The 26,721-nt window shown below is 42.2% G+C and overlaps 1 protein-coding gene and 1 pseudogene across 1 annotated transcript; one reads left to right on the top strand and one right to left on the bottom strand.

Annotated features, from left to right (window-relative positions):
- Window positions 1–11,267: 11,267 nt before the first annotated feature.
- PSMD6 (proteasome 26S subunit, non-ATPase 6) lies at window positions 11,268–26,704 on the bottom strand. Its single transcript, XM_005874278.2, has 7 exons — window positions 26,409–26,704; window positions 22,496–22,641; window positions 22,016–22,235; window positions 21,806–21,914; window positions 17,110–17,278; window positions 11,858–11,935; window positions 11,268–11,476 (listed from the first exon to the last, which is right to left on the bottom strand). The coding sequence occupies exons 1-7, from the start codon at window positions 26,640–26,642 to the stop codon at window positions 11,380–11,382; spliced, it is 1,053 nt and encodes a 350-aa protein (XP_005874340.1). The 5' UTR covers window positions 26,643–26,704; the 3' UTR covers window positions 11,268–11,379.
- On the top strand, window positions 23,583–24,715 carry LOC106727474 (annotated as a pseudogene).
- Window positions 26,705–26,721: the final 17 nt, after the last annotated feature.

Here is a 26,721-nt window from a genome sequence, read left to right as displayed (position 1 = left end):
TTCTGGCCAGTAGTACTCCTCAGGATCTCCCTTGTCATTTTTTGTTTTTTTAATGCCCCATTGCCTTATACATCTGGTTGGAATTATATCCATCACTGTTAGAGTCTACAATGACCACCGCCCCCCCAGCCTTCCCCTCCTCTTATTGTTCTCCCCATACCTCTTTTTTTTAAAAATATTTTTTTATTGATTTTTACAGAGAGGAAGGGAGAGGAATAGAGAGTTAGAAACATTGATGAGAGAGAAACATCGATTCAGCTGCCTCCTGCACACTCCCCTCTGGGGATGTGCCTGCAACCAAGGTACATGCCCTTGACCAGAATCGAACCTGGGACCCTTCAGTCCACAGGCCGATGCTCTATCCACTGAGCCAAACCAGTTAGGGCCTCCCCATACCTCTTAAATATCTCCTAAGTCCTCTCTCTCTCTCTCGAACCCTCAACACATCACCTCCTGAACACTACCAACCCCACTCGAGCGGAACTGCTGGCTCTGACTTCCCCTCATCAACTAGCAACACAGCATCCCCAACCCTCCTTACATGCATGGGCCAACTCCAATCTGTCCTTCCATTATAAGATACATGGAGGGCCCCTGTTCCAACTCATGCCTCAATGAACTTTATAACTTCCAAATCACAGACATGACAAGAGGAACACTCGCAGGCAGAGCTGTTCAGTTACTCCAGTCATATTAAAATCACTGAACACTCATCCAGCAAAGCCCCCATCTTAGGACCAGTAACAACCACACTGTCCGAGCATGTCAGGCGCCTCTGCATCAGCAGAACACTCCCTGCAGGAAAGGTTAGGACATCTTGACCAACGGTTATGCAACTTAACTCTCAACCTTCAGCCTTTCTCGGCTGGGCTAGCTATTTCATCACCCAAACGGCCCCTTTCCTGAAACCCATTCGATTCTCGGCCTGGCCCATCATCTCAGTGACCTTCCCAACAAGCTGTACCTCCTGGCCCCTTTGCTGTGTTAGCTCTTTCCCCTGGCAGAGTTACAATTCTTGTAACTTTTCCATTCAACCAGTACCTGCTGTTCTAATTACCCTGGGGAAAGAAGCAGGGCAAAAAACAAAACAAAAAAAACCTGTTAACTAAGTGGGTTGATGGGTTGATATGAAGGAGTCAACTGTCTAAATTTCTAACTAAACCTTTTTTTGGGTGGGGGGAGGGGGGACGGCGGAATTACACTCAATCTTTAATCAAGTAGGGACAAATCCCCCCCCACCCCCCACCCCACACACACAAATCTGCAGTTTGAAGGCAAAGGGAACAGATAAAAGAGAGGAAATTTTAGCCTGGCCAGTGTGGCTCGGTTATTTGGGCATCTTCCTTCCTGTGCCCAGAAGGTTTGTCAGTTTGATTCCCTGTCAGGGCACATGCCCAGGCTTCAGCTTAATCCCTGCCAGGGGTGTGGCGTGCAAGGGGCAGCCGATCGATGTTTCTCTCTTCCCCTCTTCCTTACTCTCTCTAGAAAAAGAAAAAAACTTTTAAAGAAAACTCTCCCCTCCCCCTTAGGTTTTCCAGACCTGTTGTAGCTTCACTGAAATGTTCTGAATAAAGAATTGAGGCAGGTCGCTATACAGAGAAACTGCTGGCATTCTTAGCCAGTGAAGAATTATGGCAGAATAGCCGATACTTCTGAGTCCCAGTCATGGGCCGAGAAAGCATATTCTGATTGTAGCAACTGACCAGCCAATCCAGAGTTCACTTAGTTCAGTGGCTAGAAGTCAGGGCTGTTGGCTGTATGCTTCCATTTCCTTCCCTGGGCAAAGGGCCATGAGTGGTCCAAGCTGGAGAGCTACGTCTTCCCCTAATGTGTAAGCCCCCTCCTCCTGCTCCACTGAACTGGCCCTTGAGCAGGAGTCAGTGCTGGAGGCTGAAGCTTTTTTTTTTCCTGTTTCAGATTCTGAGAATTCTCTCTGACAAAGGCATGAGAGGGAAGTGCTCCGCCTCTGACTCCACCTTTGCAAGCCTGCTTTATTCCCACAGCCATCAGAATAATGCTTCTGAGCGTCTTGCATATGGCCATGCTAATCATTAGAAGAATTCAGCTTGTGGCTTGAGTTCTAACAAAAACAGTCCTTTACCAGAGAGTGCCTCTGAAGGAGATAAGGGAGGTACGTACAAAAATGATGATTGTTTATCAAAGATTTGCAGGAGCCTCATGACAGGACTCATATCAACTAGAGTCAACAGACTAAGAACAAAGTTTCACAACCTTGCCCAGACCTCTGCTGGAGCCCAGGTGTGTGTAGTCCTCCATCACCTCTTGCCCCTCCCCTTTTACCTTCCACTGACAGAGAAGAACCCTGAGTTCTGTACTTTTTTTATATATATATATTTTATTGATTTTTTACAGAGAGGAAGGGAGAGGGATAGAGAGTTAGAAACATCGATGAGAGAGAAACATCGATCAGCTGCCTCCTGCACACCTCCTACTGGGGATGTGCCCTCAACCAAGGTACACGCCCTTGACCGGAATCGAACCAGGGACCTTTCAGTCCGCAGGCCGATGCTCTATCCACTGAGCCAAACCGGTTAGGGCAGTTCTGTACTTTCTTAACATGGTTCTTCAGGACCCCAGTGCTCCCTCTTCTTGGCTCAGTGGCTTTCTGAATAAAGTGGCTTTTCTTGCCCCAGCACATTGTCACTCAACTGAATTCTGTCGTGCAGCAAGCAGGCGAGGTCGGACTTGGTTACAGGCACAGGCACTCCACATTTTACATCCCATTTCCAGGATTTCACAAACAAGAAGCCCGTCCTCCATGACCCACAGAGAAGAAATCCCAGTGAAACCCTGAAGAAGAGAGTATTTGGGTGAAAACAAATGGAGAACTGATATAAAGAGGGAAAAATCGGATCAGGGAAGACAGAAGGATGGACTTGAGATGGTTTCATTAGAAATTTAGACAGGTGACTCCGTGAGCCCACTTAGGTAACAGGTGTTTTTATTGTTTTTGCCCTGCTGCTTTCCCCAGGATCATTGGAACAGCAGGTATTGATTGAATGGAGAAGTTACAAGAACTTATGTAGGAAGATTGCCAAAGGGTTGAGTATGTGAGTGTGTGGCTAAGTGATTGGTGATGCCTAACTTAGGGATTCAAGGAGAGGACTGGGGCTGTGGGTAGAGCCACACAGGCACTCTCCATACAAGCCTTGGGTCCTTCTCCAAGTAACTGTGTACGATTAGACAAGTCAGGTGGTTTGTTCAAGGTCACGGAGCAAAGTCCATGTTCAATTCAATATGGCCTGCAGTGAAGAGGGACTGACACCCAAGGCAGATCCAGGCACCGGCGCTATCACAGTGCCAGGCTACTTTTAGGAACAGGAGTAGGGTATGGAGTCGGCGTGGAAGTCCAGGTTTCATTTCCAAAATTAAAGCTTGTGATTCCTGGGTCCTGGGTGAGACCACGCAGTAGAGGGAAAGAGCTCTGGACTTAAGGCTAAGGAACTGTGAAGCTGGGATCTTACTGTGTAGGTTGCCCATTTCAAATCAGGGCTGAGAGGACGAGCCAGCTCCTCAGATCTGGAGTGGGTGGGAGGGAGTAAGTGGAGGCAGTGGGGGCAGTGAGCAGAGTGAATTGGTGGTATTGCTGGGTGGTGAGCAGCTGCAAAGCGAAGGCGTTTTGAATGAGGGTGGAAACGCAATGACCAGGAGAGAAAGCGAAGGACTAGGAGGCTGTACTTCCTCTTGGCCCCGAGTTCCTGAGTGTGTATGAACGAACAGCCTCTAACCCAGGGTTTTTTTCTGTTGTTTTGTTTTTTTAATATGTTTTTATTGATGTCAGAGAGGAAGGAAGAGGGAGAGAGAGAAACATCAATGATGAGAGAGAATCACTGATTGGCTGCCTCCTACATGCCCCACACTGGGGTTTGAGCCTGGGCATGTGCCCTGACTGGGAATCCAACCATGACCTCCTGGTTCATAGGTCAACACTCAGCCACTGAGCCACACCAGCTGGGCTAACCCAGAGGGTTTTGAGAAAAGCAGACTCCTCAAAGACCAAGGGTCTGATTTTATCAGCATCGATATTCTGCTCATTGCAGACGCTTGAGAAAAGGTGTCTGGGAACCTCTATGAGAGAGGTTGCCAACGTTGTCAGGACACCACCGACGGAGCGTCGGGGCTGCATGGTCACTGCCCCCAGGCCATCTCAGATTCGTGCTGTATAATAGCTGCATTGAAGGCTGATCATTCAGTGGCAAATTGTCCCTTTTATTTCTTACATCCAGTCTGTACAAAAAAATTTATGCCATTATAAGAGATTTCTGATGATAAGTGGTAAACAAACCTTTGACCATGTGCTTCAAGCTTACAGTGGCCTGGACCAAAACTGCTACAAATTCTGGATCTTTTGTAGGTCTTCAGAAACATAGGAATAATGCAAACATGTGGCTCTGTGGCTTTGAAGCGCAAACAGTGATTATTGGAGCTTTTCATATTTTCCAGGTAGGGATTCAGCTTCGCTCCTCCATTGCCGTCGTGGAGGTCTGAGGTTTGTTACAACAACGGGGAGTTCGATAGCATTCTGTGAGGGATCATCACTGCCCCATGATCATGGGAACATAATATTTCAAGTATCATCTATAAACCCTCTTTAAAAATAGGTTAAAACAGTATCAAGGGTTAATTCAAAATTATGCAGTTGATTTGCTAATGATCAGTAACCTACCGATCAATTACTGTTAATGCTTGGCTGGGTTACGAGGACTAACTGTGTTCAATCATAAATTCACGCGTGCATTGCTGCGGACGTGCTCGGTGAGCAGCTGCGACTGGGGTCCTTGTCGTCATTTGGGGCAGCTGAAGTTAGTGCAGATACTTAACAACAGAAAATGGTGTTTAGACAGCATGTCCATTCCTAAAAGCCTGCTACTTAGTAAATTAAAATACTGAAAAGGAACCAAACACAATGAAGTGTTTAGTTCACTTATCATTTGATAATCATTTTTTCATATTATGCTCCTCGTGACTAAAACCAAAAAGTAAGTCAAGACTTAAAAAAACAACAACACAAGCTATATAAATGGAAGCTACCAGAAGTAGGATGAGGGTCAAGAATTCTTGGCTCAGTTCTCCTATGATTACCGCACAATGTGGGGAGTAGTGCCGAACATCACTCGGTTGCCGTGGGGCCAGGAGAACGAGGTGACAGGGCGGCCTGCGAGCTACGTGCTGGAGAACGTGTAGCCCTTTGCTTGACTGGGAGGGGGCCCAGTGTAAGCATCATCTGTCCAGGTTTCCAGAGTCAGTGGGTAGGTGATTTTTGATTGTCTTCCAGTTTTTTATATGTTGACCATAAATTATTTCCTTGAAAACATCTTGGGGCTGAGATTGTTGCAACCTGAAGGTGACCAGTTGGCAACTCAGTAGCATCAAGAGGCCTCCTTTGGCACCAACTGGTTTTAGTTCTTAGCCTTTTGTGTCCCCCACTGTGGGAAATGAGGGTCTGGGCAGGAAATTTCCTTTTATCAGGTTTAAAAATACTCTAACGGACCAAAACCAGAGTCCCAAGGCTTGAAATTAGTGTTCTGTTTAATCTTACTGCACAACATACGTTTGTTTTTTAATATATTTTTATTGATTTCAGAGAGGAAGGGAGAGGGAGAGATAGAAACATCAATGATGAGAGAGAATCACTGATCGGCTGCCTCCTGCACCCCCCCTACTGGGGATCGAGCCTGCAACCCGGGCATGTGCCCTGACCGGGAATTGAACTGTTGACCTCCTGGTCAATGCTCAGCCACTGAGCAACACTGGCCGGGCCATACATTTGTTTTTAAAAAAGTAGTTCAATAAGATCAAAAATTAAAACATTCTAAAATGCTTGGTTTATCCTATAAAACATGGCTTAAGGGGCCTTAGTCATCTTCTGTGACAGGAACTTTCTAATCATGTTACTGTACTAAGAAATAAGTCTAAGTATACTACCCTCTACTGTGTGGTTTCACCTAAGTCAGTGGTCGGCAAACTGCGGCTCTTTGGCCCCTTGAGTGTGGCTCTTCCACAAAATACCACATGTGGGTGCGCATGTACAGTGCGATTGAAACTTCGTGGCCCATGCGCAGAAGTCGGTATTTTGTGGAAGAGCCACACTGAAGGGGCCAAAGAGCCGCGTGTGGCTCGCAAGCAGCAGTTTGCCGACCACTGACCTAAGTGAACCTCAGGAGAAGTAGGAAGAACTTGCTCCCAGTATCAGATGGCTGGTATGAGGGGAGCAGGACCCGGGTTCGGTTCTCCTAGCTCGTGTCCAGTGTGCGTTCTCATACCAGATGGCCTCATTTCAAAAAGAGATTTGTTGGATTCCAACTTTATTTTCACCTCCAAAGTGTTACTTTGAGGCTTTAAAGTATTCTACTGGTATTTGTAATTACAAGAATAACGCTTGAACAGTATATATTAAAAATTACAAATGCATAGGACTGAATATGGAGAATATTTATCAAAATGCTAACAGCAGCTGTCTCTGCAGTGTGGAACTTCAAGGCAATTGCACTTAAGCTGCTTGAATTTCTTTTGCAACGAGCATGTATTATTTTTTAGAGAAATAAGAAAAAAATTGACTCCCACTCCTCAAAACTGTATCCTTTGTCCTAAGGTAAGTGATTCTACTTGACTTATCAGCAGTCTTGACGTTTGCAGTTTCCCCATTTGCACGGGGACTGGATAGCCTGTCTTATTTCTTTTAGCATCGCTTACCTGTCATCCTCACCTACTAATCTTAGGCAGTTGGGCTAAAATGGTAAAAGGATAACAACATGTATATTTTAAGGAAGATGTGTTTGGAGACTTCCCTCTCCTTTAGACAAGAGCAAGTTCAAGCCTTGATTGAACAGCCATTGTTGCTCTCTGATCACTTCCGTGCAAGTGGTTTTATGGTGGGGGTTGAGGGAAAGGATTATTTCAGGAAACTGACATTTTAATCCTACTTTTTTTCCCTCTAGCAGGAACTAATTTTTTTAAAAAATATTATTGATATCAGAGAGGAAAGGAGAGGGAGAGATAGAAACATCAATGATGATAGAGAATCATTGACTGGCTGCCTCCTGCATGCCCCACAGGGGACTGAGCCCACAATCCAGGCACGTGCCCTGACCGGGAATGGAACTGTGGCCTCCTGGTTCATAGGTTGACGCTTAACAACTGAGCCACCGTGGCTGGGCTCTGCTAACTTTTAAATGGACACAGGAACAGTACATTCGCTATGACCGTTTAACAGATTGTAGGATCCTGGGTTCTGTGAAGGGCACTTACATTTATAATTGCTTCAAGAAATGAGTGATCACTGTTAATAAGGTTTTATAACAAGCAGTTTTAGAAATCCGTAAGCACATGCTCTCAAATGCTTTAGGCATAGCCAGCATTTTAACAGCCTCCCACCAACCATGCAGCGCCCACAGGAAACTCCTTTCGAAGCAGCTCTGGTCACAGATCCCATGGCAAATCATGGATGCCCTCTCAGTACAACACTGATGACAGCCACTCTCTTGGCCTTTAAGGTAGTGCTTCCAATACTTTACCATTAACTCTCTTCTTTGCAACAGGTCAGGATTTCCCAATCCATTATTATTCCTCTTACTCCCGTCTTATAAATGAATGTTGAATGGCATCAAATTATTTCAATTGATGGAGATTTTTCTCCTCTAATTTTATATATATATATATAAAATCTTCATTGTTGAGAAAATTACAGATGTCCCTACCCCCTTCCACCCGGTTCCCCCCACCCCAGGCATTTACCACCCCACTGTGTCCATATATAAGATCTTTGGTTAATCTCTTCCCACCCCCCACCTCCTTCCCTCAGATTTCTCAGTCTGTCCCATGTTTCCACACCTCCGATTCTGTTTTATTCACTAGTTTATTTTGTTCATTAGATTTGTTCGTTTTTTATTTCTAGATTCAATTGTTGATAGATATGTATTTATTGCCATTTTATTGTTCATATTTTTTATCTTCTCAAGAACACCTTTCAACATTTCATGTAATACTGGTTTGGTGGTGATGAACTCCTTTAGCTTTTTGTTGTCTGTGAAGCTCTTTATCTGACCTTCAATTCTAAATGAGAGCTTTGCTGGGTAATCTTGGTTGTAGGTCCTTGCTGTTCATCACTTTGAAAATTTCTTGGCACTGCCTTCTGGCCTGCAAAGTTTCTGTTGAGAAATCACCTGAAAGTCGTATGGGCGCTCCTTTGTAGGTAACTGCTTTTCTCTTGCTGCTTTTAAGATTCTTTGTCTTTAACCCTTGGCATTTTAATTATGATGTGTCTTGGTGTGGGCCCGTTTGGGTTCCTCTTGCTGGGGACTCTATGCTTCCTGGACTTGTAGTCCATTTCTTTCACCAGGTAAGGAAAGTTTTCTGTCATCATTTCTCCAAATAGGTTTTCACTATCTTGTCTCTCCTCCTCCTTGCACCCCATGTGAATGTTGGTACGCTTGAAGTCCCATGGGCTCCTTACACTATCTTCATATTTCTAGATTCTTTTTTCTTTTTGCTCTTCTGATTGGGTGTTCTTTGCTTCCTCATATTCCAAATCATTGATTTTATTCTCAGAATCCTCTACTGTTGAATCCCTGTAAATTATTCTTTATTTCAGTACTGTCTGCTTAATTTCTTACTGGTCCTTTTTCATGTCATTGACATTCTAAGATCCTTGAAAGTCTTATGAAGATCCTTGAGTAACCTTATAACCATGGTTTTGAACTCTGTATCCAATAGGTTGCTTGGTTCCATTTATTTCATTTGTGACAGGTTTCTTTGTCTCTGCATTTTGGGGGCTTCCCTGTGTTTGTTTCTATGTATTGGGTAGAGCTGCTATGTCTCCTGGAATTGGTAAGTGGCCTTATGTAGTAGGTGTCCTGTAGGGCCCAGTGGCTTAGCCTCCCCAGTGTCCTGAGCTGGGCACTCTAGGTGCGCCCCTTTATGGGCTGTGTGCACAGCCTTGTTGTAGTTGAGCCTTGATTGCTATTGGTGTCTCTGGGAGGAATTGACCTTCAGGCCATTTGGCTGTGGGGACCAACTGTGACTACAGCAGAAGAGCTGCTGTGCAGAAAATACACCCCCATGGAGCAGGACTTGCTTCAGTGGGGCTTTGGTGCTGAGTCTGCCTCTTGAGTGTGTCGCTTGTGGATGTGTAGAGTTGTAATCTGGTATGGTCTGAAGCTGTTCACCGGGTGTACTGGCTCTAGGGCAGTGATGGTGAACCTTTTGAGCTCGGCATGTCAGCATTTTGAAAAACCCTAACTTAACTCTGGTGCCATGTCACATATAGAAACTTTTTGATATTTGCAACCATAGTAAAACACTTGTATTTTTGATATTTTATATATTTAAATGCCATTTGACAAAGAAAAACCAACCAAAAAAATGAGTTCGCATGTCACCTCTGACACGCGTGTCATAGGTTCGCCATCATTGCTCTAGGGCCTCCAGGGAGGTGCCCAAGCAAGACCCAGCTGTGAAGCAAGGCAGGCTGGCACTAGTGCCAGGTCTTGGACCTTTTATTATAGGTTGGGGGCATGCTGTCACCAGCTGCAGCTTGTTTGATTTTAGGAAAGTCTGAAGCCTGAGCCAGGACAGGCCATTCATATGGAAAAGCTGCTGCAAAGTTTGGGTGGGGCTGCAAATTGGATGGGGCGGGGTCTCAGGGAATCACTAGGCAAACAGGGCATCACTGATGGAAACTCAGATATGGCTGCCAGTCAGCCCTACACTAGGGGAGGTCCCAGCACAGGAACAATAACCCTCTGAGGACCCCAGTCTGGGAGAAAGCCACCCCCTGAGTTCCTCCCCTTATGTGTCTGGGTCCTCCAGAGATGCTGCCCAGCACGGGAGCTCAGAGGAAGAGGGACCTTGTAAGTTGATGCAGGGCCCTTTAAAAGGAACACCTGTCTCCAGCAGCCTGCATGTCACTCAGCCCCAATCCCCCTGGTTTTTACAGCCCATCGTTACAGGGACTTCTCTTCCCAGCTCTGAGGGTCTGGTGTGGGGCTGGGGCCCTTGCTCCTCACGGGAGGCCTCCACAGAGAGTATCTCCCTCCCGATTAGCAAAAACCACACACATGGATGTGCTACCAGTCTCTAGGTGCTTCTCTCTTCTCTAGTTGTAGGACCTTCCATTAAGCCAGCTTCCGGGCAGTTTTAAATGATGGTGGTTTTGTATTTTAGTTGTAATTTTGATGTGGTTGTGGGAGGCGGCGAGTACAGGGGTTTACCTATGCTGCCATCTTGGTTCTCTCTCCCCTCCAATATTTTAATGCATCATTCCCATCAGCATATAAACACGCTCTTTAATAAAAAAGCCTCATACTTCTCTCCTCTTCCTTTTCCAATAAAATGACAGTTCCTATTCTCTAAACTCACCTCTACCAAAACTGTTCTTGTCCAGGTTCCCATTCAAAACCCCTGGGATCATCCTTGATTCATTTTCTCATCCTCTCCCCAATTTCAATCTTTTAGCAGATCCAGTGGCCTCTATAGTCCATGCCACCGTTACCCGACGTCCCCCCAGCTGAGTGCCACAGGTAAGTCAAACTGGGCCATTACTCTGCTTAAAACCTCCAGATGTTTGCATAGTCTCTCCCTCCCTCCTTTTTATTGAAATGTAACCTTACCAGAGACCTGCTGTGACACCCCATAGAAGATAACAGCCCTTCATACCCTATTTCACTCTGTCTCCTTTATCAGGTTTCATATTTTAGTCACAGCACTAATCCCCATCTGACTCACTGAGTTTATTTTATAATTAGGGGAGGGGGAGAGACAAGGGACAATCTCATTTTCCTCACTGCTATTACCATGGTTCTGTTTGTTGGGGGGGAAATCCCTTTGCCAATATGTAGTTTTTTACCTGTTTACTGAGGTTGGCCTTGGATCTTTCTGGAATTCAGGCTTATGACAGCCTCCTAAAGACTAACTTCCCACCTTCTATGGCTATGTTTTCTATGGAAAGCTTAGGATATAAGTACCTTCTGTCTTTTGTGCACCAGTGGGAGACACTTAGTTTTGGTCTGCAATATATAGCATGTACTCTTCTTTCTAAAATTCAGGAGGCTTAAAAATAAGAAAAGATGGACTTGTGTTAATTACCTGTTTTACCAATGAGGCCGTTAGTATTTGAACTCAGGTACCATAGAGCCTCTGGCTGTAACCCATTATACCATAAACCAGAGAGGTTTAAATGACAAAAAGAGAACATTTTAACATTACCAGACCCCATGCTTGATGTAGATATGTTTAAGAAAAAAGTAAACTGACAGAAACAACACCGTATTCCTTTTATACAGCTGAACTGGGCACATAGTGAAATGCGCTATAAAAATTCCACGTCATTATCTCCAAAGGAAATCCTTTGTTTACATGGTTTTACATATTAATTACTCTGGAAAGTTTCTGAACTCTGTTTAGTAGCAGATCTCCTTTCTTGATAGTTTCTTGGTACTGCCAGTTCTTGCTATCAGGTCTATAAATAAAGTCAAGAAAAAAAATGAATTATTTACTAGTCATATTACTCTGTAACAATAGTTGACCTACTTTTAAAAGAAGGCACTTAAGAATGTCCCTAAGTGAAATAAACCAATCAGAGAAAGACAAATGCCATATGATTTCACTCATGTGTGGAATGTAATGAACAAACTGAACTAACAAGGAAAACAGAGACAGACTCATAGATAGAGCAGGTGGAGGGATTGAGAAAAAACCCAAAACTCATGGACACAGACAACAGCGTGGGGATTGCGGGGGTGGGAGGTGGAAGCGGGCATAGGGGGATAAATGGTGAAGGAAAAAAATGAAATATAATAATGTCCCTTATTATGGGGAGTATTACACAAACGAAATGTACCTGTTGGTTTCCACTATTTCATTCACTTTATCTATTTTGCAGTGTAGTCTCCCAGCAGCAATAAATCTGGAGAGTTCCCTATTGAGAGAAAAAAAGCCTTTAGCATCTGCCTTATGAGGAATCTTAGGAAACTATAAAGTGCACTAAATACACGATTCAATTGTCTTACAAGGTAACAGAGTTCCCTCCATCCTTAGCTACTGAATGTGTAGAGCAGCGGTTCTCAAACCGTGGGTCGCAACCCCTTTGGCAGTCGAATGACCCTTTCACAGGGGTCGCCTAAGACCATCCTGCATATCAGATATTTACATTACGATTCATAACAGTAGCAATATTACAGTTATGAAGTAGCAACGAAAATAATTTTATGTTTGGGGGTCACCACAACATGAAGAACTGTATTTAAAGGGCCAGAAGGTTGAGAACCACTGGTCTAGAGGCTGAGATCTCTGGTGTATTACAGGATTATCCCCAAAGAGTAAGTCACCTACCAGCATAAACATGACCCCAGAGGTTCATACTCAGATGGAGTGTAGGTGGCAAAGAATGAAACCATTCACAGCAAGTTTTTAGAGCTACAGAGGTGCTCAGAGATAGACACTGGTTTAGAGCTACAGAGGTGCTCAGAGATAGACACTGGGAGGGGTGGGGGGGGCGGGGGGAGCAGAAGGAAAAATAACAGGATACAGGATTTATTGGGAGCTTGAGGGCACTTATTAAACATTAAACTACCCAGTTTCCTTCAACTTAACTGTTAAGGAGCAGGTAGTTCTCAGGATTTTCAAAATCCTAGAGAGCATGAAGAAGAAAAAAGAATAATATGCTACAATAAATTAGGATCAGGAATGCAAAGATGATGGGTTTAATGTGTTGTGAATGTGAAAAAGGTATTTGAGACTCTATATCCACTTATGACCCAAACCTCATAATTAAGACAGCTATTTAAACAATATGGTTATGGTTACATGTATACCTCAAAAACCAGCATCAGTAGTGAAACTCTCTAAAGACAGTTTACTATCTACCTATTACTATATGACAGAGGAAAAAATGTAAATGCTAAGTAATGTATAAAAGCTATATGAAGACAGCTCTATTATGCTGCTAAAGAGAATAAATGAAAAGATGACTCCTTTAAAATAAAAATCTATTTGTGTTAAACTTAGAGATTCATACAGTGAGTCCTCTGAATCAAGAAAAATCAGATTTCAAATAGAAATTAAGTACCAGATTATTCTCCCAGATAGTAAAACAACCTGATCCAAGCACATAAACACCAACAGAATCCAATTTCTAACAAACGTGCCATTGCAAACCAATGGGGAAAGGTTAGATTAGTCAATAAATGGTGTTGAGAGAGCCTAAGAAACCACATAAGAAAAATGGATAAACTTGATTAATTAAAGAGAATTTCTACATAGGAAAATACCATCAAGACCAAGTCAAAAACTAAAAGACAATGTGAATAAAAGATGTTTGCATTATAAAGTAGAAAATACTACAAATCGGGCAAAGGACATACATAAAAAAATCAACTTCACTCATTAAAACTGCAAATTAAACCTACAGTGAAATGCCACTGTATTGGGCAGGACAAAGTCTAAAGCACCATTAAGGAAGGTCAGGGGTAAACACCATGCCTGACACTGAAAAGCAACCATTACAATTAGATGAAGTGTGTAAAGTGTGCTGCTTTGACTTGTGCTTTAAAAGAAATGATCAATATCGTAACTAGTTGCCACTGGTCAGTCACCGGTGAAAGACGCACTATGCCTTGAATTAAGTTATGCTACTAAAGATTTTAAGCTAGAGGTTATCCTATACTAGCAAGAACTGTAGCGTTTATACAGCATGCTTTATTCTACAATTCAACCAAAATATATTTGATTCAACTGCTAGTTTTTGAGTTAACTGAATGGCTTTAGGTAAAATCTAAAAATTAAACAGCTCAGCCCAGCCTGGCAGGCGGGGTTCAGTGGTTGAGCATCAACCTTTGAACCAGGAGGTCACAGTTCTATTCCAGGTCAGGGCACATGCCCAGGTTGCAGGCTGGATCCTCAGTAGGGAGCATGCAGGAGGCAGCCGATCAATGATTCTCTGATGTTTCTATCTCTCTTTCCCTCTCCCTTCTTCTCTGAAGTCAATAGAAGTATTTTTATATGTAAAAACAATTAAAATTAAACAAGATCAGCATTGTTTCTAAACTCATTTATATTTATATTCCAGGAAAACAGTTGCAACTCTTATTCTGGGACTGAAGTACACAGACAGAATTACACAAGTTCAATCATCGCCAGCTTTCGTAGTCCTACCCAAAGCTATAGAACAGGAAAGAAAACCTCTCAAGAAAAATCTTGACGTTCTGATTTAGGAACAAGATACCAGGCAGCCAGATACAGACAACTACACTGGATTTGACTTACAAGCAAACTCTGACTCAAGAATGCCCTCTGCTGAGCTTAGATCTACTGTTCGGCTCTAGAGCCCGACTGCTGACAATTCCGCTGCTCCTGTCCATCCCATTGTCACCAGACCAGCTTAGGCAGCGGGAGATGAAGACCCCAAAGAGATCCTTCTAGGCTTAGCTCAGTGGACTCCTGTACATCTATCACACACTCCATCAAGTACAACTAGGCCACTCGTTTCTCAAACACATCCCTAATATACTTGTGCTATTCCACCACTTCCTATTAAAACCCTAAATATGCAGTGACATCCGGTCTAAATGCCCACAAGAAGCCATCTGTGGATGTGTCCATTTCTCAGGCACCTGGACCAAACACCAACCCCAGTTACGCTCATTCTAAACTCTGTGTGCCAAGAGTAATCTGGGCACAACAAAGTTTCACTCCTAATGCCCTAACTTGGCACTGAAGTCCCATTCCCTGCTTTAAATCCTATCAACAAGCCCTAGCCAATTTGGCTCAGTGGATAGAGCATCATCGACCCTCGAACCGAAGGATCCTAGGTTCGATTCCCTGTCAAGGGCATGTACCTTGGTTGCAGGCTCGATCCCTGGCCCTGGTCAGGGTGCATGCAGGAGGCAACCAATTGATGTCTCTCTCACATCTATGTTTATCTCTCTGTCTCTCCCCATCCCTATCACTCTCTAAAAATCAATGAAAAAGTATCATCGGGTGAGGATTAATAAAAAATATAAAATAAAAAGGATTTCACCTAGCCTGGCCAGTATGACTTAGTGGTTCAACGTTGACTCTCAACCCATATACCAAGAGTTGGATTCCCAGTTAGGGCACATGCCTAGGTTGCTGGCTCGATCCCCAGTAGGGGGTTGTGCAGGAGGCAGCTGATAGATGTTTCTCTCTTTCTCCATTTTCCTTCCTCTCTCTAAAAATCAATAAAAACATTAAAAAATAAAGGATTTCACCTAAAATAAATTTTTATGGTGGGAAAAAAGAACCCATGAAAACCCAGACTTGAAGCAGGTAAAACATGGCTTTTCTAGGGAACAACAATTAGAGTTGAGTGGTACAACCTTTGTCTCTAGAGCTGGTCTTGGAAAAGGAAAAAAACCAAACAATTCAAATACCACCTACCTCGAAATGTGCCACGTGCTTTGAATAAACATGTCATTTAAATGACTTAAAGAATACTGCAGTGGGTGTATCTAAATGGCACTGTCCTGCTTCAGATGTCACACTGAATTTGAGCTTCACTTTGACCACAATTAGTGACGGCTTTATCACCACCACACCATAGTTAACTGAGGAGGGACAGAACCTGCCCAAGGCCACACCGCTCTTTAGTGGCCGACTTAGAAGGAGAAGGCAGGCCAACCCCATCTTCCATGCATTTGCTCACTCCTTCCACTGATTCATGAAAACCATTAATAATGGCCATCCCCCATGCTAGTAATTAACTCTCATGGTTACCAGGCTAATCTCACAGACTAGTTAATTCAGAAATGAAACAACAAAACCAACCTAGGGATACCAGCCTTCTTCCTTGGTAAGGATACTTTTTAAAAAACAGAAACATTACTACTAATGCCTTTTTTCTTTAAAGGAAGGGAGTGTGGGTGACATGGTAAGATCGTACATTTCACTGAATGCACATATTACCTCAAAACAAGCCCATAAGCAAATGCTGATATACATACTGAAGTTTGGGGATAAAATGAACAGGAGTCTGAAACTTACTATGAAGTAGTTAAAAAGTTAGATGGATGAACAGGTAGGTGATAAAGCAAATATAACAAAATATTAGACAACCAAGGATATATGGGAATTTACTATAATTCTTCAGAAACTTCTGCATGCTTGAAACTTTTTTGAAATATCAGGAAAAACACCACTAAAAAGAAAATGGTCTTATTTAAGTGAAATGCAGCTGCACTTAACTATATAAACACCATGTTTTTTCATTGTGGGCCACTGAAAATTACATCGTGAACATTAAAAGACAGCACATTCTGAATGTCTACTTCTCAACTACACTCCCACTATCCTCGTCCAAGCCACCGTAACATCTCCACGAGGTATTCTCTTGGTCTGTGTGAGACACAGCACGGAATCACATCACTCCCATGCTTAAAATTCTCCAATGGCTCCCCACAGCACGGAGACTCAAACCCAAGCGCCATACCATGGCCTACGGGCCCTACACAAACTCTCCAACAGCCACCCCTTTCCTCACCACCATGCTGAAGCCACACACACCTTTCTATTCCATTTTATTATCTCTGTAGATTCATTTCTATCTTAAATGACCCATATATTTATTTGCTTATGTGCCACTTCTCCTCTACAACTACAATAAAAGCCCATGGGATCCAAAACAATGCGAACCATATTGTAATGGCGTAGCAAGTATTTGAGGAATCATTAAAGGGCTACAGGCACCATATTTAACAGCCAATTTTACCAGAATTGCAGCAGCAGCCTAAAAACTGGAAGGCACTGAAATACAACCTAACGTGAACTACAGGATAGTGATCTAGCGTCATTCCTGCCGTGGCAGGGTGGTCCAGAAAGAAGGAGCCGAAGACTACTTTGGTTGGTAACAGCTGGTCTAACACCTTTTGCAAAATCACTTACCCTCTCTACAACTCTTAATAGAAGGGGCACATCATGAAGGCAGAGATGACAAATATAACTGTTTTGATAATAATCTTAAGAAAAATTCTTAGATTTTTTCTTAATAGAGGGAAGCATTGTAAACAGGAAGAAAATGTACAAATTCACACATCAAAAGGTAACTTTAAAAACTGAGCATGATGTATGTAAACTTACTGATCAATGAATTCCACGCCAACACCAAAGGCTTCTGCCATGTAGCCGAGGGTTAATGACCTATATGATTCCAGCAGCTGGCTGTAGGCATGAATTCTCATTTCTCTCACATAGTACCGATAATGAGGAGCAAAAAGCCAGTCCTTTTTCATTTCTTGTTCCACAACAGCTGTAATGAATAAGATGACAAATTTTAACTATCTCTTTCAGATAAATAGATAACTAGAGGACACATTTACAATGTAAGAATTAATAGCCTTGATCTATAAAGAGCTATTATAAGTAAATAAAAAAAAGATTAATTGAACAGTAAATGGTACACAGGACATTTATGAGCAATTCACGTAAGTACAGATTATTTTACTGAGTAACTACTACCGATCACTGCTCTAAATAGTGAAGATATGACAGTAAACCAAAAGACAAGATCCCTGCTGCCACAGGAACTACATTTTCAAACCGCAGAGAGGGGTGAAAAAATAAGAACTCTCAGAGACTACCAAGTGCTGTTAAGAAAAAATGTTATGACGGGTGTGACTAGGAGGCCTCCCCTGGACTGGGGTGGACAGGGAAGAGCTTTCTGAGGAGCTGGCCAAGCCGAGAGCAGAAGACAGAGCAGTGCGATGACAGGAAGGTCCCAAGGCAGGAGGAGCCTGGCTAGGCTCCGGTATCAAGTGTACCCAGGAGGACAGATTCAGAAGGTAGCAGGGAGACAGCGACAGGGCTATGGAACGTAAGAAAAAATCAAGAATATACAGTACTTGTGTTTCTGGCTTGAACAAGATCAAACTCTCTGGAGAAGAAACAGACTTTGTTTTATTTTTGGAGGTGCTTTTTGGGGGGAGGTCAGGAGTGGGATGGGGGTTTTGGCAGTGTTCAAGTGGACGCACCTATTAGACAGTGAGTGAAGATATCAAGGAAACAGTTATGCACGGGTCTGGTGCTCGATGGAAAGTTGGAGGCTGGAGGCAGGAACTCGGGAATCACTACCATCCAGGTGTATGATGACAGAATGAAGAGAGAGAAAAGGGCAGTGACCAAGTCTAGGACAGTCAGTGCTAGAGGTCTCACAAAGGATGAGGCCATAAAGTTGTGGCAAGAAGAAAAAATGGTCAAGATCAAAGCAGAGAGGGAACACAATTTATCAACATGGAGATCGATGGCCCTAAACATGAGATGATGTTCATTCTCACTAATAAAAGAAATACATAACCCTGGCCGATGTTGATCAGTGGTTATGAGCATCGTGGGTTCAATTCCTGGCCAAGGGCATGTACCTGGGTTGCAGGTTCCATTCCTGGCCCCAGTCAGGGAATGTGTGGAAGGCAAGTAGTCTGTGTATCTCTCTCACAATCTCTCTCTCTCTCTCTCTCTCTCTCTCTCTCTCTCTCTCTCCTCCATTCCTCTCTCCCTCCCTAACACTCTACCATGATCAAGATGAAATGTATTTACCCTTTGCAAAATTCATTTTCTTGAATTTTTTCCTAAGGAAATAACAAGTGAATATGGAAAAGATGCATTGTAAACAAGTGTTCAAAACAAGGTTGCTTATAACACGGAAAAATTAGACATAACTTTTTATCAGTAAGGGATAAAGTATGGCACATCTAATACAATCAAGTATTAGGTCTTTAAAACAAATGAAAGCTACAAGGCGCACCACCTGTACTATCTGCCACTACACACACACTCAGAGCCTGATAAATGACAGCCACTTAAAAACACTTACTGACTCAATGACCACCTATTTGTAGAGTGACATGGAAAGATAAACACATTATATTGTGGAGAGACAAAAAAACTACTTAGAAAAACAGCATATAAAATGCACCCACATGTTTAAAGGTGTTCCCAGTATCTCTAAATGCCACTGCCCCTGACGGAAACACCTGAAACCTGCTGACAGCAGCCGACTCTAGGGAAAGGACCCTGGCAGTCACAGGTTAGAGAAGGCCTTCTTGTATACATGTGTGCATAGACCTTGTTTTGTTTTTTTAAAGTACACATAAATGAATAAAAGGTTTGGAAGGATATGTAACAAAATCTTAAATTGGTTATCTCTGGGAGAATGTTATGTGTAAATGTGTATATGGATTTGGGAATAGGATGGGATACAATACCTCTCACTTTCTCAGTTTTGTTTGTTTTTAAATATATTTTTATTGATTCCAGAGAGGAAGGGAGAGGGAGAGGGAGAGAGAGATAGAAACATCGATGAGAGAGAATCATCAATGAGAGAATAATCGATTGGCTGCCTCCTGCACGCCCCCTACCAGGGATCAAGCCTGCAACCTGGGCATGTGCCCTGACCAGGAATGGAACCATGACCTCCTAGTTCATAGGTCAATGCTCAACCACTGAGCATACCGAGCGGGCAGTTTATTTTTAATTTCTAAAAACAATCAGGATGCTATTTCTTTTTTCACATGAGATATTTTAAAGCACAGTCTATGAATATCTGGAGAAGCAAACAGTCTTACAAAGCCAGAGAAACCCTAGTGTCTCACTATACGAAAACAGAATAAATAATACAATAGATGACTCTGTCATGGAAAGAAAATAACTATGCTGTCTTCTTCATTTAACATATCTGGGAGATGTATAAAATTGGTAAAGATAAAAAGTTTCATGGGAAACTGTTGAAATAAAAGGTTGCTAATAGCGATGGGTAGAGTGGGAGGAGAAATTCACAGATTTCCAAAAGCCATCAATTTCATTACCCTAGAATAGCAATCCCCCCCCCTTTCTTTTAAATTATTATTATTGTTATTACTATTACTCGGGGGGAGAGGGAGAGAGAGAAACATTGATTTGTTGTTCCACTTATCCATGCATTCATTGGTTGTCTCTTATATGTGCCCTGACCAGGGACTGATCCCACAACCTTGGTGTATCGTGACAACACTATAACCAACTGAGCTAGCCAGCCAGGGCTCCCTTAAATTATTGATTTAATTAATACAATAGACATTTACACAGAGCACTCAATAACATACCTGGCTATGCTGGTGCTGAGGTCACTACAAATATTTTTAAAAAACCCATAAAAGTCTGCTCCCAATAACTCTAGTTAGCAGAAGAAACAAACTCTAAGAAAAATATCACAAAACAATATGTTAAGTTTTAAAAATGAGTTATATGCCAAACAAGCACATGAAAAAATGCTCAAAATCATGTCATCAGAAAAATGCAAATCAAAATATCACAAGGTATCACTTCACACCTACTAAGATGCCTATAATTAAAAGCTACAGCCCTAGCTGTTTTGTCTCAGTGAATGGAGCATGGGCCTGTGGACTGAAGGGTCCTGGGTTCGATTCCAGTCAACGGCACATGCCTGGACTGTGGGCCTGATCCCCAGTAGGGGGCGTGTAGAAGGCAGACAATCAATGATTCTCTCTCATCATTGATGTTTCTCTCTCTCTCTCTCTCTCTCCCCTCTCCCTTCCTCTCTGAGATCAATAAAAATATATATTTTTTAAAAAGCTACAATAATAAGTGTTAGATGTGGGGAAATATGGATTCTCACGCATTGATGGTGGGAACGTAAAATGGTGTGGTTGTTTTGGAAAAGTTTGGCAATTGCTCAAAACATTAATCAAAGAGTTAACACATAACTCAGTAATTCCACTACCAGGTACATTCCCAGGAGAAATGAAAACACATTCACACTAAAACTTGTACAAAAATGTTCATTATAGCATATTTCTAATAGTCAAAAACTGGAGATAATCCAAATGTCCATCAACTAATGAATAAACAAATTGCAGTACATCGATTCAATGGAATATCATTCAGCCATGAAACTAAGTGAAGCACTGATATGACACATGCTAAAACATGGATGGCCCATGAAAGCATTGTGCTATGTGAACGAAGTCAGGCACAAAAGGCCATGAAATGTCCAGAACAAGCAAATCCAGAGATAAAGTTTACTGGTTGTCAGGGGCCAAGGGGAAGAATGGGAAGTCACTGCTAATGCATACAGGTTTCCTTTTGGGGTGATAGAGATGTTCTCGAATTGACAGTAATTGCTGCATAACCTTGTCCACATACTAAAACCACTGAGTTATACTTTAAAATGGTGAATTTTATGGTATGTAATTTATATTTCAATAAGAGGAAGGGGCATAAAGTAAGGACAGCAGGACTGCAGAGAAGGTATTTGCTCTGGCTGAGCAGAGTAATGACCAGGAGATCCACAAGCATGCGAAAGGGAGAAAAGCAATTCTGCAATACAACCTTGTGGGCAAACGCATCTGCATACGCACAAGAAGGTAAGGCCAAGCAAGTACTTCAGCATGCCTGAAGGGCCCTGTTCCCATCACATGAGGTAGAGTCTGAAATCTCATAAAGTTGCCTAACACTTACGCATCGATAAAGCACTCCATAAACACTGGACCAAAACCCACTCTGAAATGGAATGATCATCATTTAGAGCGCCTCCCACCCCAACTTTGTGAATGCCATCTAACCATTTAACCAAATATTTTCTGAAATTTGCAGCATTAACAAGAGAAGTATTATCAATGCCAAGTTCTTTAAATTTTAGGGTCTCCTGGGCAAAAGATTAGCCACACGGATCGAAGACCTACAGCTATTTTCTCATATATGTGGAAAGTCACCTAGGTTCTCTGACAACAGGATCAGGATTAAGATGAAGACAGATAATCAAGATGAGCAACTCTATCCTTACCTAAGGACTGGAAGAAAACTGAGTAGCGGCATTCATAGAGTGAAAACAGATATTGCCGAACGGCTGGAAGGCTATGCAGCACTTCAAGAATCTCTGCTCCTTTAATAACCTAGGAATTAAAAAAAAAAAAAAAAGTATGCCTTAATGATTTTTTTGTATTTAAGTCAGAAAAGCATCTTTAAATGTGAATGTTAAAGATTCAGGCATTACCTTTTCCCTGAGGTCTGGTCTTTCTAAGGCAATCATGCTGACATACACAGTGTAAGTCACAAAGGTTTTATAATCCATGAGCTCATAGGACGTAAATGTAGAAACAGTGTCAAGGAAGAGTTCAGCTGCCTGTTTGAAATCACGAATAGCCACACAATAAAGACCTTGATATACTTTTAGGCGGTTTCTCCTGTCCCAGTCTCCTCCTTCCTCTATTAAGCTATAAAATAAAAATCAGTAAGGTCAAATCTAGAAATAGATAATGCCACTTTTTACAAGTTTTATGTTATTTTCAAAGAGAAAACAACCTTTAACAACTCAAAAAAAAAGGACATTTAAGAAAAATATTTTACTAAATATATAAATTATTTGACCAAATTTAGTAATTGTAGTAAAAAGAAAACAGGCAAATTTCTTACATTAATCTCTTGCTATAACATCATAATTTAGAGAGAATATAACCCCACTGCTAACAAGTACCTTTTGGCCTTTTCTGTGTTTCGAGTGATAAGATCATTGTCCATATAAAACAAGCCAATCCTAAGGAGATAGAACACAATATCCAGTCGGTGACCTAGTGCCACAGTTTTGTCATATGTCTTGCGAAAAGCTGTCAGAGCACCCTCCTGTCAAGAAAATCAAGGCAACAGGTGAGAAAAGATTAGAAGTTTCAAAAGCTATCCGCTATCTGGGATTTTCTTAACAATGGATGGGGGTGGGGTGTTGGGGGGTATAAGTAGGAGTAGAGATGAAACAAGATGGCCACGAATTGGTAATTGTTGAAGCTGGGTGATAATCGCGCAGGGGTGCATTAAACTATTCTCTCTACTTGCATCAAGTACGAAAAAATACACCAGATATGGCCAAGGACATCTAGAAGACAATATGCATTGTGTAATAAAATATTTCCATTGCTTTAAAATATGAACCTGGACAAAATCATGTGTTCATAGTTGGTACTTTTATTATATATCTGACTTTGTTTTATGTAGTTATTAGTTATACCTCATAAATTCATAAAAAGGACTGGCAGAAAAGTAATGGGTACATCCAGCACTTAGATTTTGGTTTCTAAAGACTATCCCTCACTAAAAGAAATCAGGGATCCTAGGAAAAATAGATGATTCCCCATTTGGAAAGAAAAAATAACAGGTGAGCCTGTGGCATCTTGCTGTATGACTAATGAGATCATGTCAAAAGGACAAAGAAGCCTTCTTGAAGGAACTCCCACGAACAAATCTGAAACAAATTGAGCACCATAAAGAATAATAACTATAATCAGTGGTAACACAGTCAATAACAAAAATCCAGTAAGTCCATGATTTAGTAATTGTAAATAAAAAACAAACAAAACAAAACAACAGAGTAAACAGGAGGGGCCTTGGCAGGGTAGCTCAGTTGGTTTGAGCATCCAACCGATACGCCAAGGCTGTGGGTTCGATCCCCAGCCAGGGCACATACATGAATCAACCAATGAATGCATAAATAAGTAGAACAACAAAAATCCATGTTTCTTTCTTTCTCTCCCTTTCTCTCAAAAAAAAAAAAAAAAAAAAAAAAAAAAAAAAACGAACAGAAAGCTGTTCTTTTTAGAATGCTACTTGAAAAGCATACAATATTAGAACATCACAAATTTACAACCTGCCTGATATTGATTCAAGCATGTTCTCATTGAAATTCCCCAAGACCTGACTCAAAAGCATGAAGTTTCTCATTCAGACCCTGGACGACACATGGGGCAATGTCCCAGCCCTCGCTCACTGAGACGCAGTGCGCTCTCTCGGGCTGGGCTGGTGTCTGCAGGGCCTGAAGCTCGCTGCGTGTCAAAATGGCCAAGCCATGGGACAAGGCCATCCAGTAGCCCACCCTGGAAGTGACCCAGATGCACAACCACAACAGGAGCACCTGGTGCATGACTTGACCATGTTTTTGGAGGAGCATCTGGCAGGGAAGAAGTCTTTCGGGAACAGGCTGAAGTGATGCAAATGAAAACTCTGAGGACATTGGGCACTCTCCAGATGCTAGAGAACTGTCCAAAACAAGTATCACCGGGGAGCTGCATCCCGATGACAGATCAAAGATAACCAAGCTTTCAGAAACTCTTATTGCTACGGCTGACTCTAATCCTAGAGGGCGACCAACTGGGTGATCCCATCCATCTCTGCCCTGGCCCTGGCCCTGATGAACTGCCTCTAACCAACAGACAACTAAACACATCCCCAGAAGCCACTGAAGGAAAAGACTGCTTTGAATCAGGAAGAAAGAAGCCAGTGTTAACTACTTCGATCGACAGAAACCTTCACCTGAAAAGTTTAATACCTGTTTCCCTTTACTCCTACATTAGAAACAACCCAAACCAAAAAGAACTATTCTGTTCTCTCTACTCTTGAACTTCTGAAGTGTGCCTTTTTATTCATCAACTTTATTTCAATGTTCCATGACTACCATAGGCATGATCTTTAAAAAATATACCTGGCTTTACAAACAAACCAACAAAAATATTCACATGTAATAATGAATTATCTTCTTTAAAACCAAACCACAGACACAACCTAGAAAACCACACAACCCACTAGCTCTTTTTCAAATGTTTTGCATTTTCCAAATTTTTCCCATGAACAAATCTTAACTTTATAATCAGAAGAGGAAAACTTGTTTTAAATTTATTTTAACATTTAAGCACTTTGTGCCAGGTACTAATCTAAGCTCTTTATCTTTAATCCGAATAAGCAGAAACTATCATTATCCCTTTTTAACAAATGAGGAAACTGAGGGTCCAGTAAATCATAACTGCTGAAAAAGAAACAGAACCCCAAGAGCCCACAATTTGTATATTTTTTATATTAACACCATGTCATGTCATCTAAATACTTCAGGGTGCAGTGCTTACAAGTAAGGGCAAACCCCATCCTCTTAACCAGCGGTCACCAACCTTTCGGACCTCATGGACCACTAGTGGTCCGCGGACCACTGGTTGGCGACCGCTGCTCTTAGCCACCATTACACAACTACTAAATTTTTTAAAAATTTAAAGATCCAATACAGCTGGGTATCCCTCTCACTCACTGACAGTGGAGTATAAATTAGGAGGTCTGCTTTGTGGAAAAAATGGCCACACGTATTAAGATAAAAACTGTTCCTTGTCCCAGCAATTTCATTGCACAGAATATACCCTACAGAAACAATAGCAGACATACACAAGCGTGTTTTTACAGCAGCAGCTTGCAACAGCAGAATCAGCTGAAAAATAGCAGAATCAGCTGAAAACAACATCCATGCCCATCAATAGCTGAACAGCTAAGCAAACTGTGGCAGAGCCCCGCAATGGACTGCTAGCTAGCAGTTAGCCAGAATGAGCAAGATTTATGTCCATGAACATGGGAAATCACTCAGAAATAATGCTGATTGAAAAAAAATAAAAAGCAAGCAGGACAATAAAAATACACCACTTATTTTCTTTAAGATTTAAACACAATAGTACCTAATATCTATCTATCTATCTATCTCCCTCCCCCTCTCTCTCTCTCTCTCTCTCTCTCTCTATATATATATATATATATATATACACATGCCTGTAAATGAACAATAAAAAGAACTAAAAAGGTTATATTTGAGGAGGTACCGAACAAAGAAGAACGAACTAGAGTTTTAACATTAACTGTTTTAGTTTCTTATAAGGAAACTATCCTTATTTAAATAATTATTTTTAAAATGTCTTTCCGGAACCAATACTTCCCAACCAAGATACGTAAGAAAAGTGAACTACTGAGAATGATCCCAAATTTTGTAAAAGCAGTGATGGAGCTGGAGAGCATTATGCTAAGTGAAATAAGCCAGGCAGAGAAAGATAAATATCACATGATTTCACTCATTTGTGGACTATAATGAACAACATAAACCAATGAACAAAAACAGATTTAGAGACAGAGAAGCATCGATTAGATGCTCAAACCTCAGAGGGAAGGTAGGGGAGGGTGGAGATCAACCAAAGGACTTGTATGCATGCATATGAGCCTAACCAATGGACACAGTCACCAGGGGGGTGAGGGCATGAGTGGGGGTTGGGGGGAGGGGGGACAATGGGAGGGATAAAGACACATTTGTAATACCTTAATCAATAAAAAGTTTTTTTAAAAAAAGCAGTGAAACAAACAAAAATCTCTGCTGTTCCCTTGTTTCTCTGGGTATGGAGAGAGCCGGGGCAGCGCACACACCTGCTGCGGTTTGTGGGCAGGTGATGGGGTGCGGCAAGAAGACTACTATCTTTCTTTCCTCGTCTTTGTCCTGGTTCACTCGTGCAGGGGAGCATGTATGTGGTTACCTTCCTAACTTTTTAAAGAGGAAGTCGACTTCAAAACAAGGCACTACAGCGAGGGGAAGCACCTCCACTCACCTTGTCACCGATGCGGCACAGGTACTCGGCCTTGGTCATCATGGCATCGCGGATCTCACTCTCCCCGAGGTTCTTCTCTGCATCTTCCAGCTCCTCGTCCAAGCGCTTCAGCTCTTCTTCGTTCGCCTTCTTCATCTTACTGAGCAGGTCCACGTCCACCTGCCAGTCCAGGGATTTGCACAAGGCTTCGTAGTAAGGAGCCATGTCTGAGAGCCAGAAAGAGGGACGTGACATGAGTGGGACACCCCTCAGTCCCCCACCCGCGACCAGGAAGGGAGCGGGCGGCGCTGCAAAGGGCTGGGCAACGCGGAGG

The sequence above is a fragment of the Myotis brandtii genome, unplaced genomic scaffold (assembly GCF_000412655.1).
Source record: "Myotis brandtii unplaced genomic scaffold, ASM41265v1 scaffold430, whole genome shotgun sequence".
Taxonomy (NCBI): Eukaryota; Metazoa; Chordata; class Mammalia; order Chiroptera; family Vespertilionidae; genus Myotis; species Myotis brandtii.
The sequence above is the reverse complement of the archived record's forward strand: the minus strand, read 5'-3'. Positions and strand labels throughout refer to the sequence as shown.

What these genes read in the sequence shown, in the direction of transcription:
- PSMD6 (XM_005874278.2), bottom strand. Translation starts at nt 26,642, where the DNA reads ATGTCACGTCCCTCTTTCTGGCTCTCAGACATGGCTCCTTACTACGAA. An exon ending in TGTGCCGCATCGGTGACAAG is followed by an intron (nt 22,642 to 26,408) that starts GTGAGTGGAGGT and finishes TTTTCTTGACAG; the next exon opens with GAGGGTGCTCTGACAGCTTT. An exon ending in GGCGTGGAATTCATTGATCA is followed by an intron (nt 11,936 to 17,109) that starts GTAAGTTTACAT and finishes TTCTCTCAATAG; the next exon opens with GGAACTCTCCAGATTTATTG.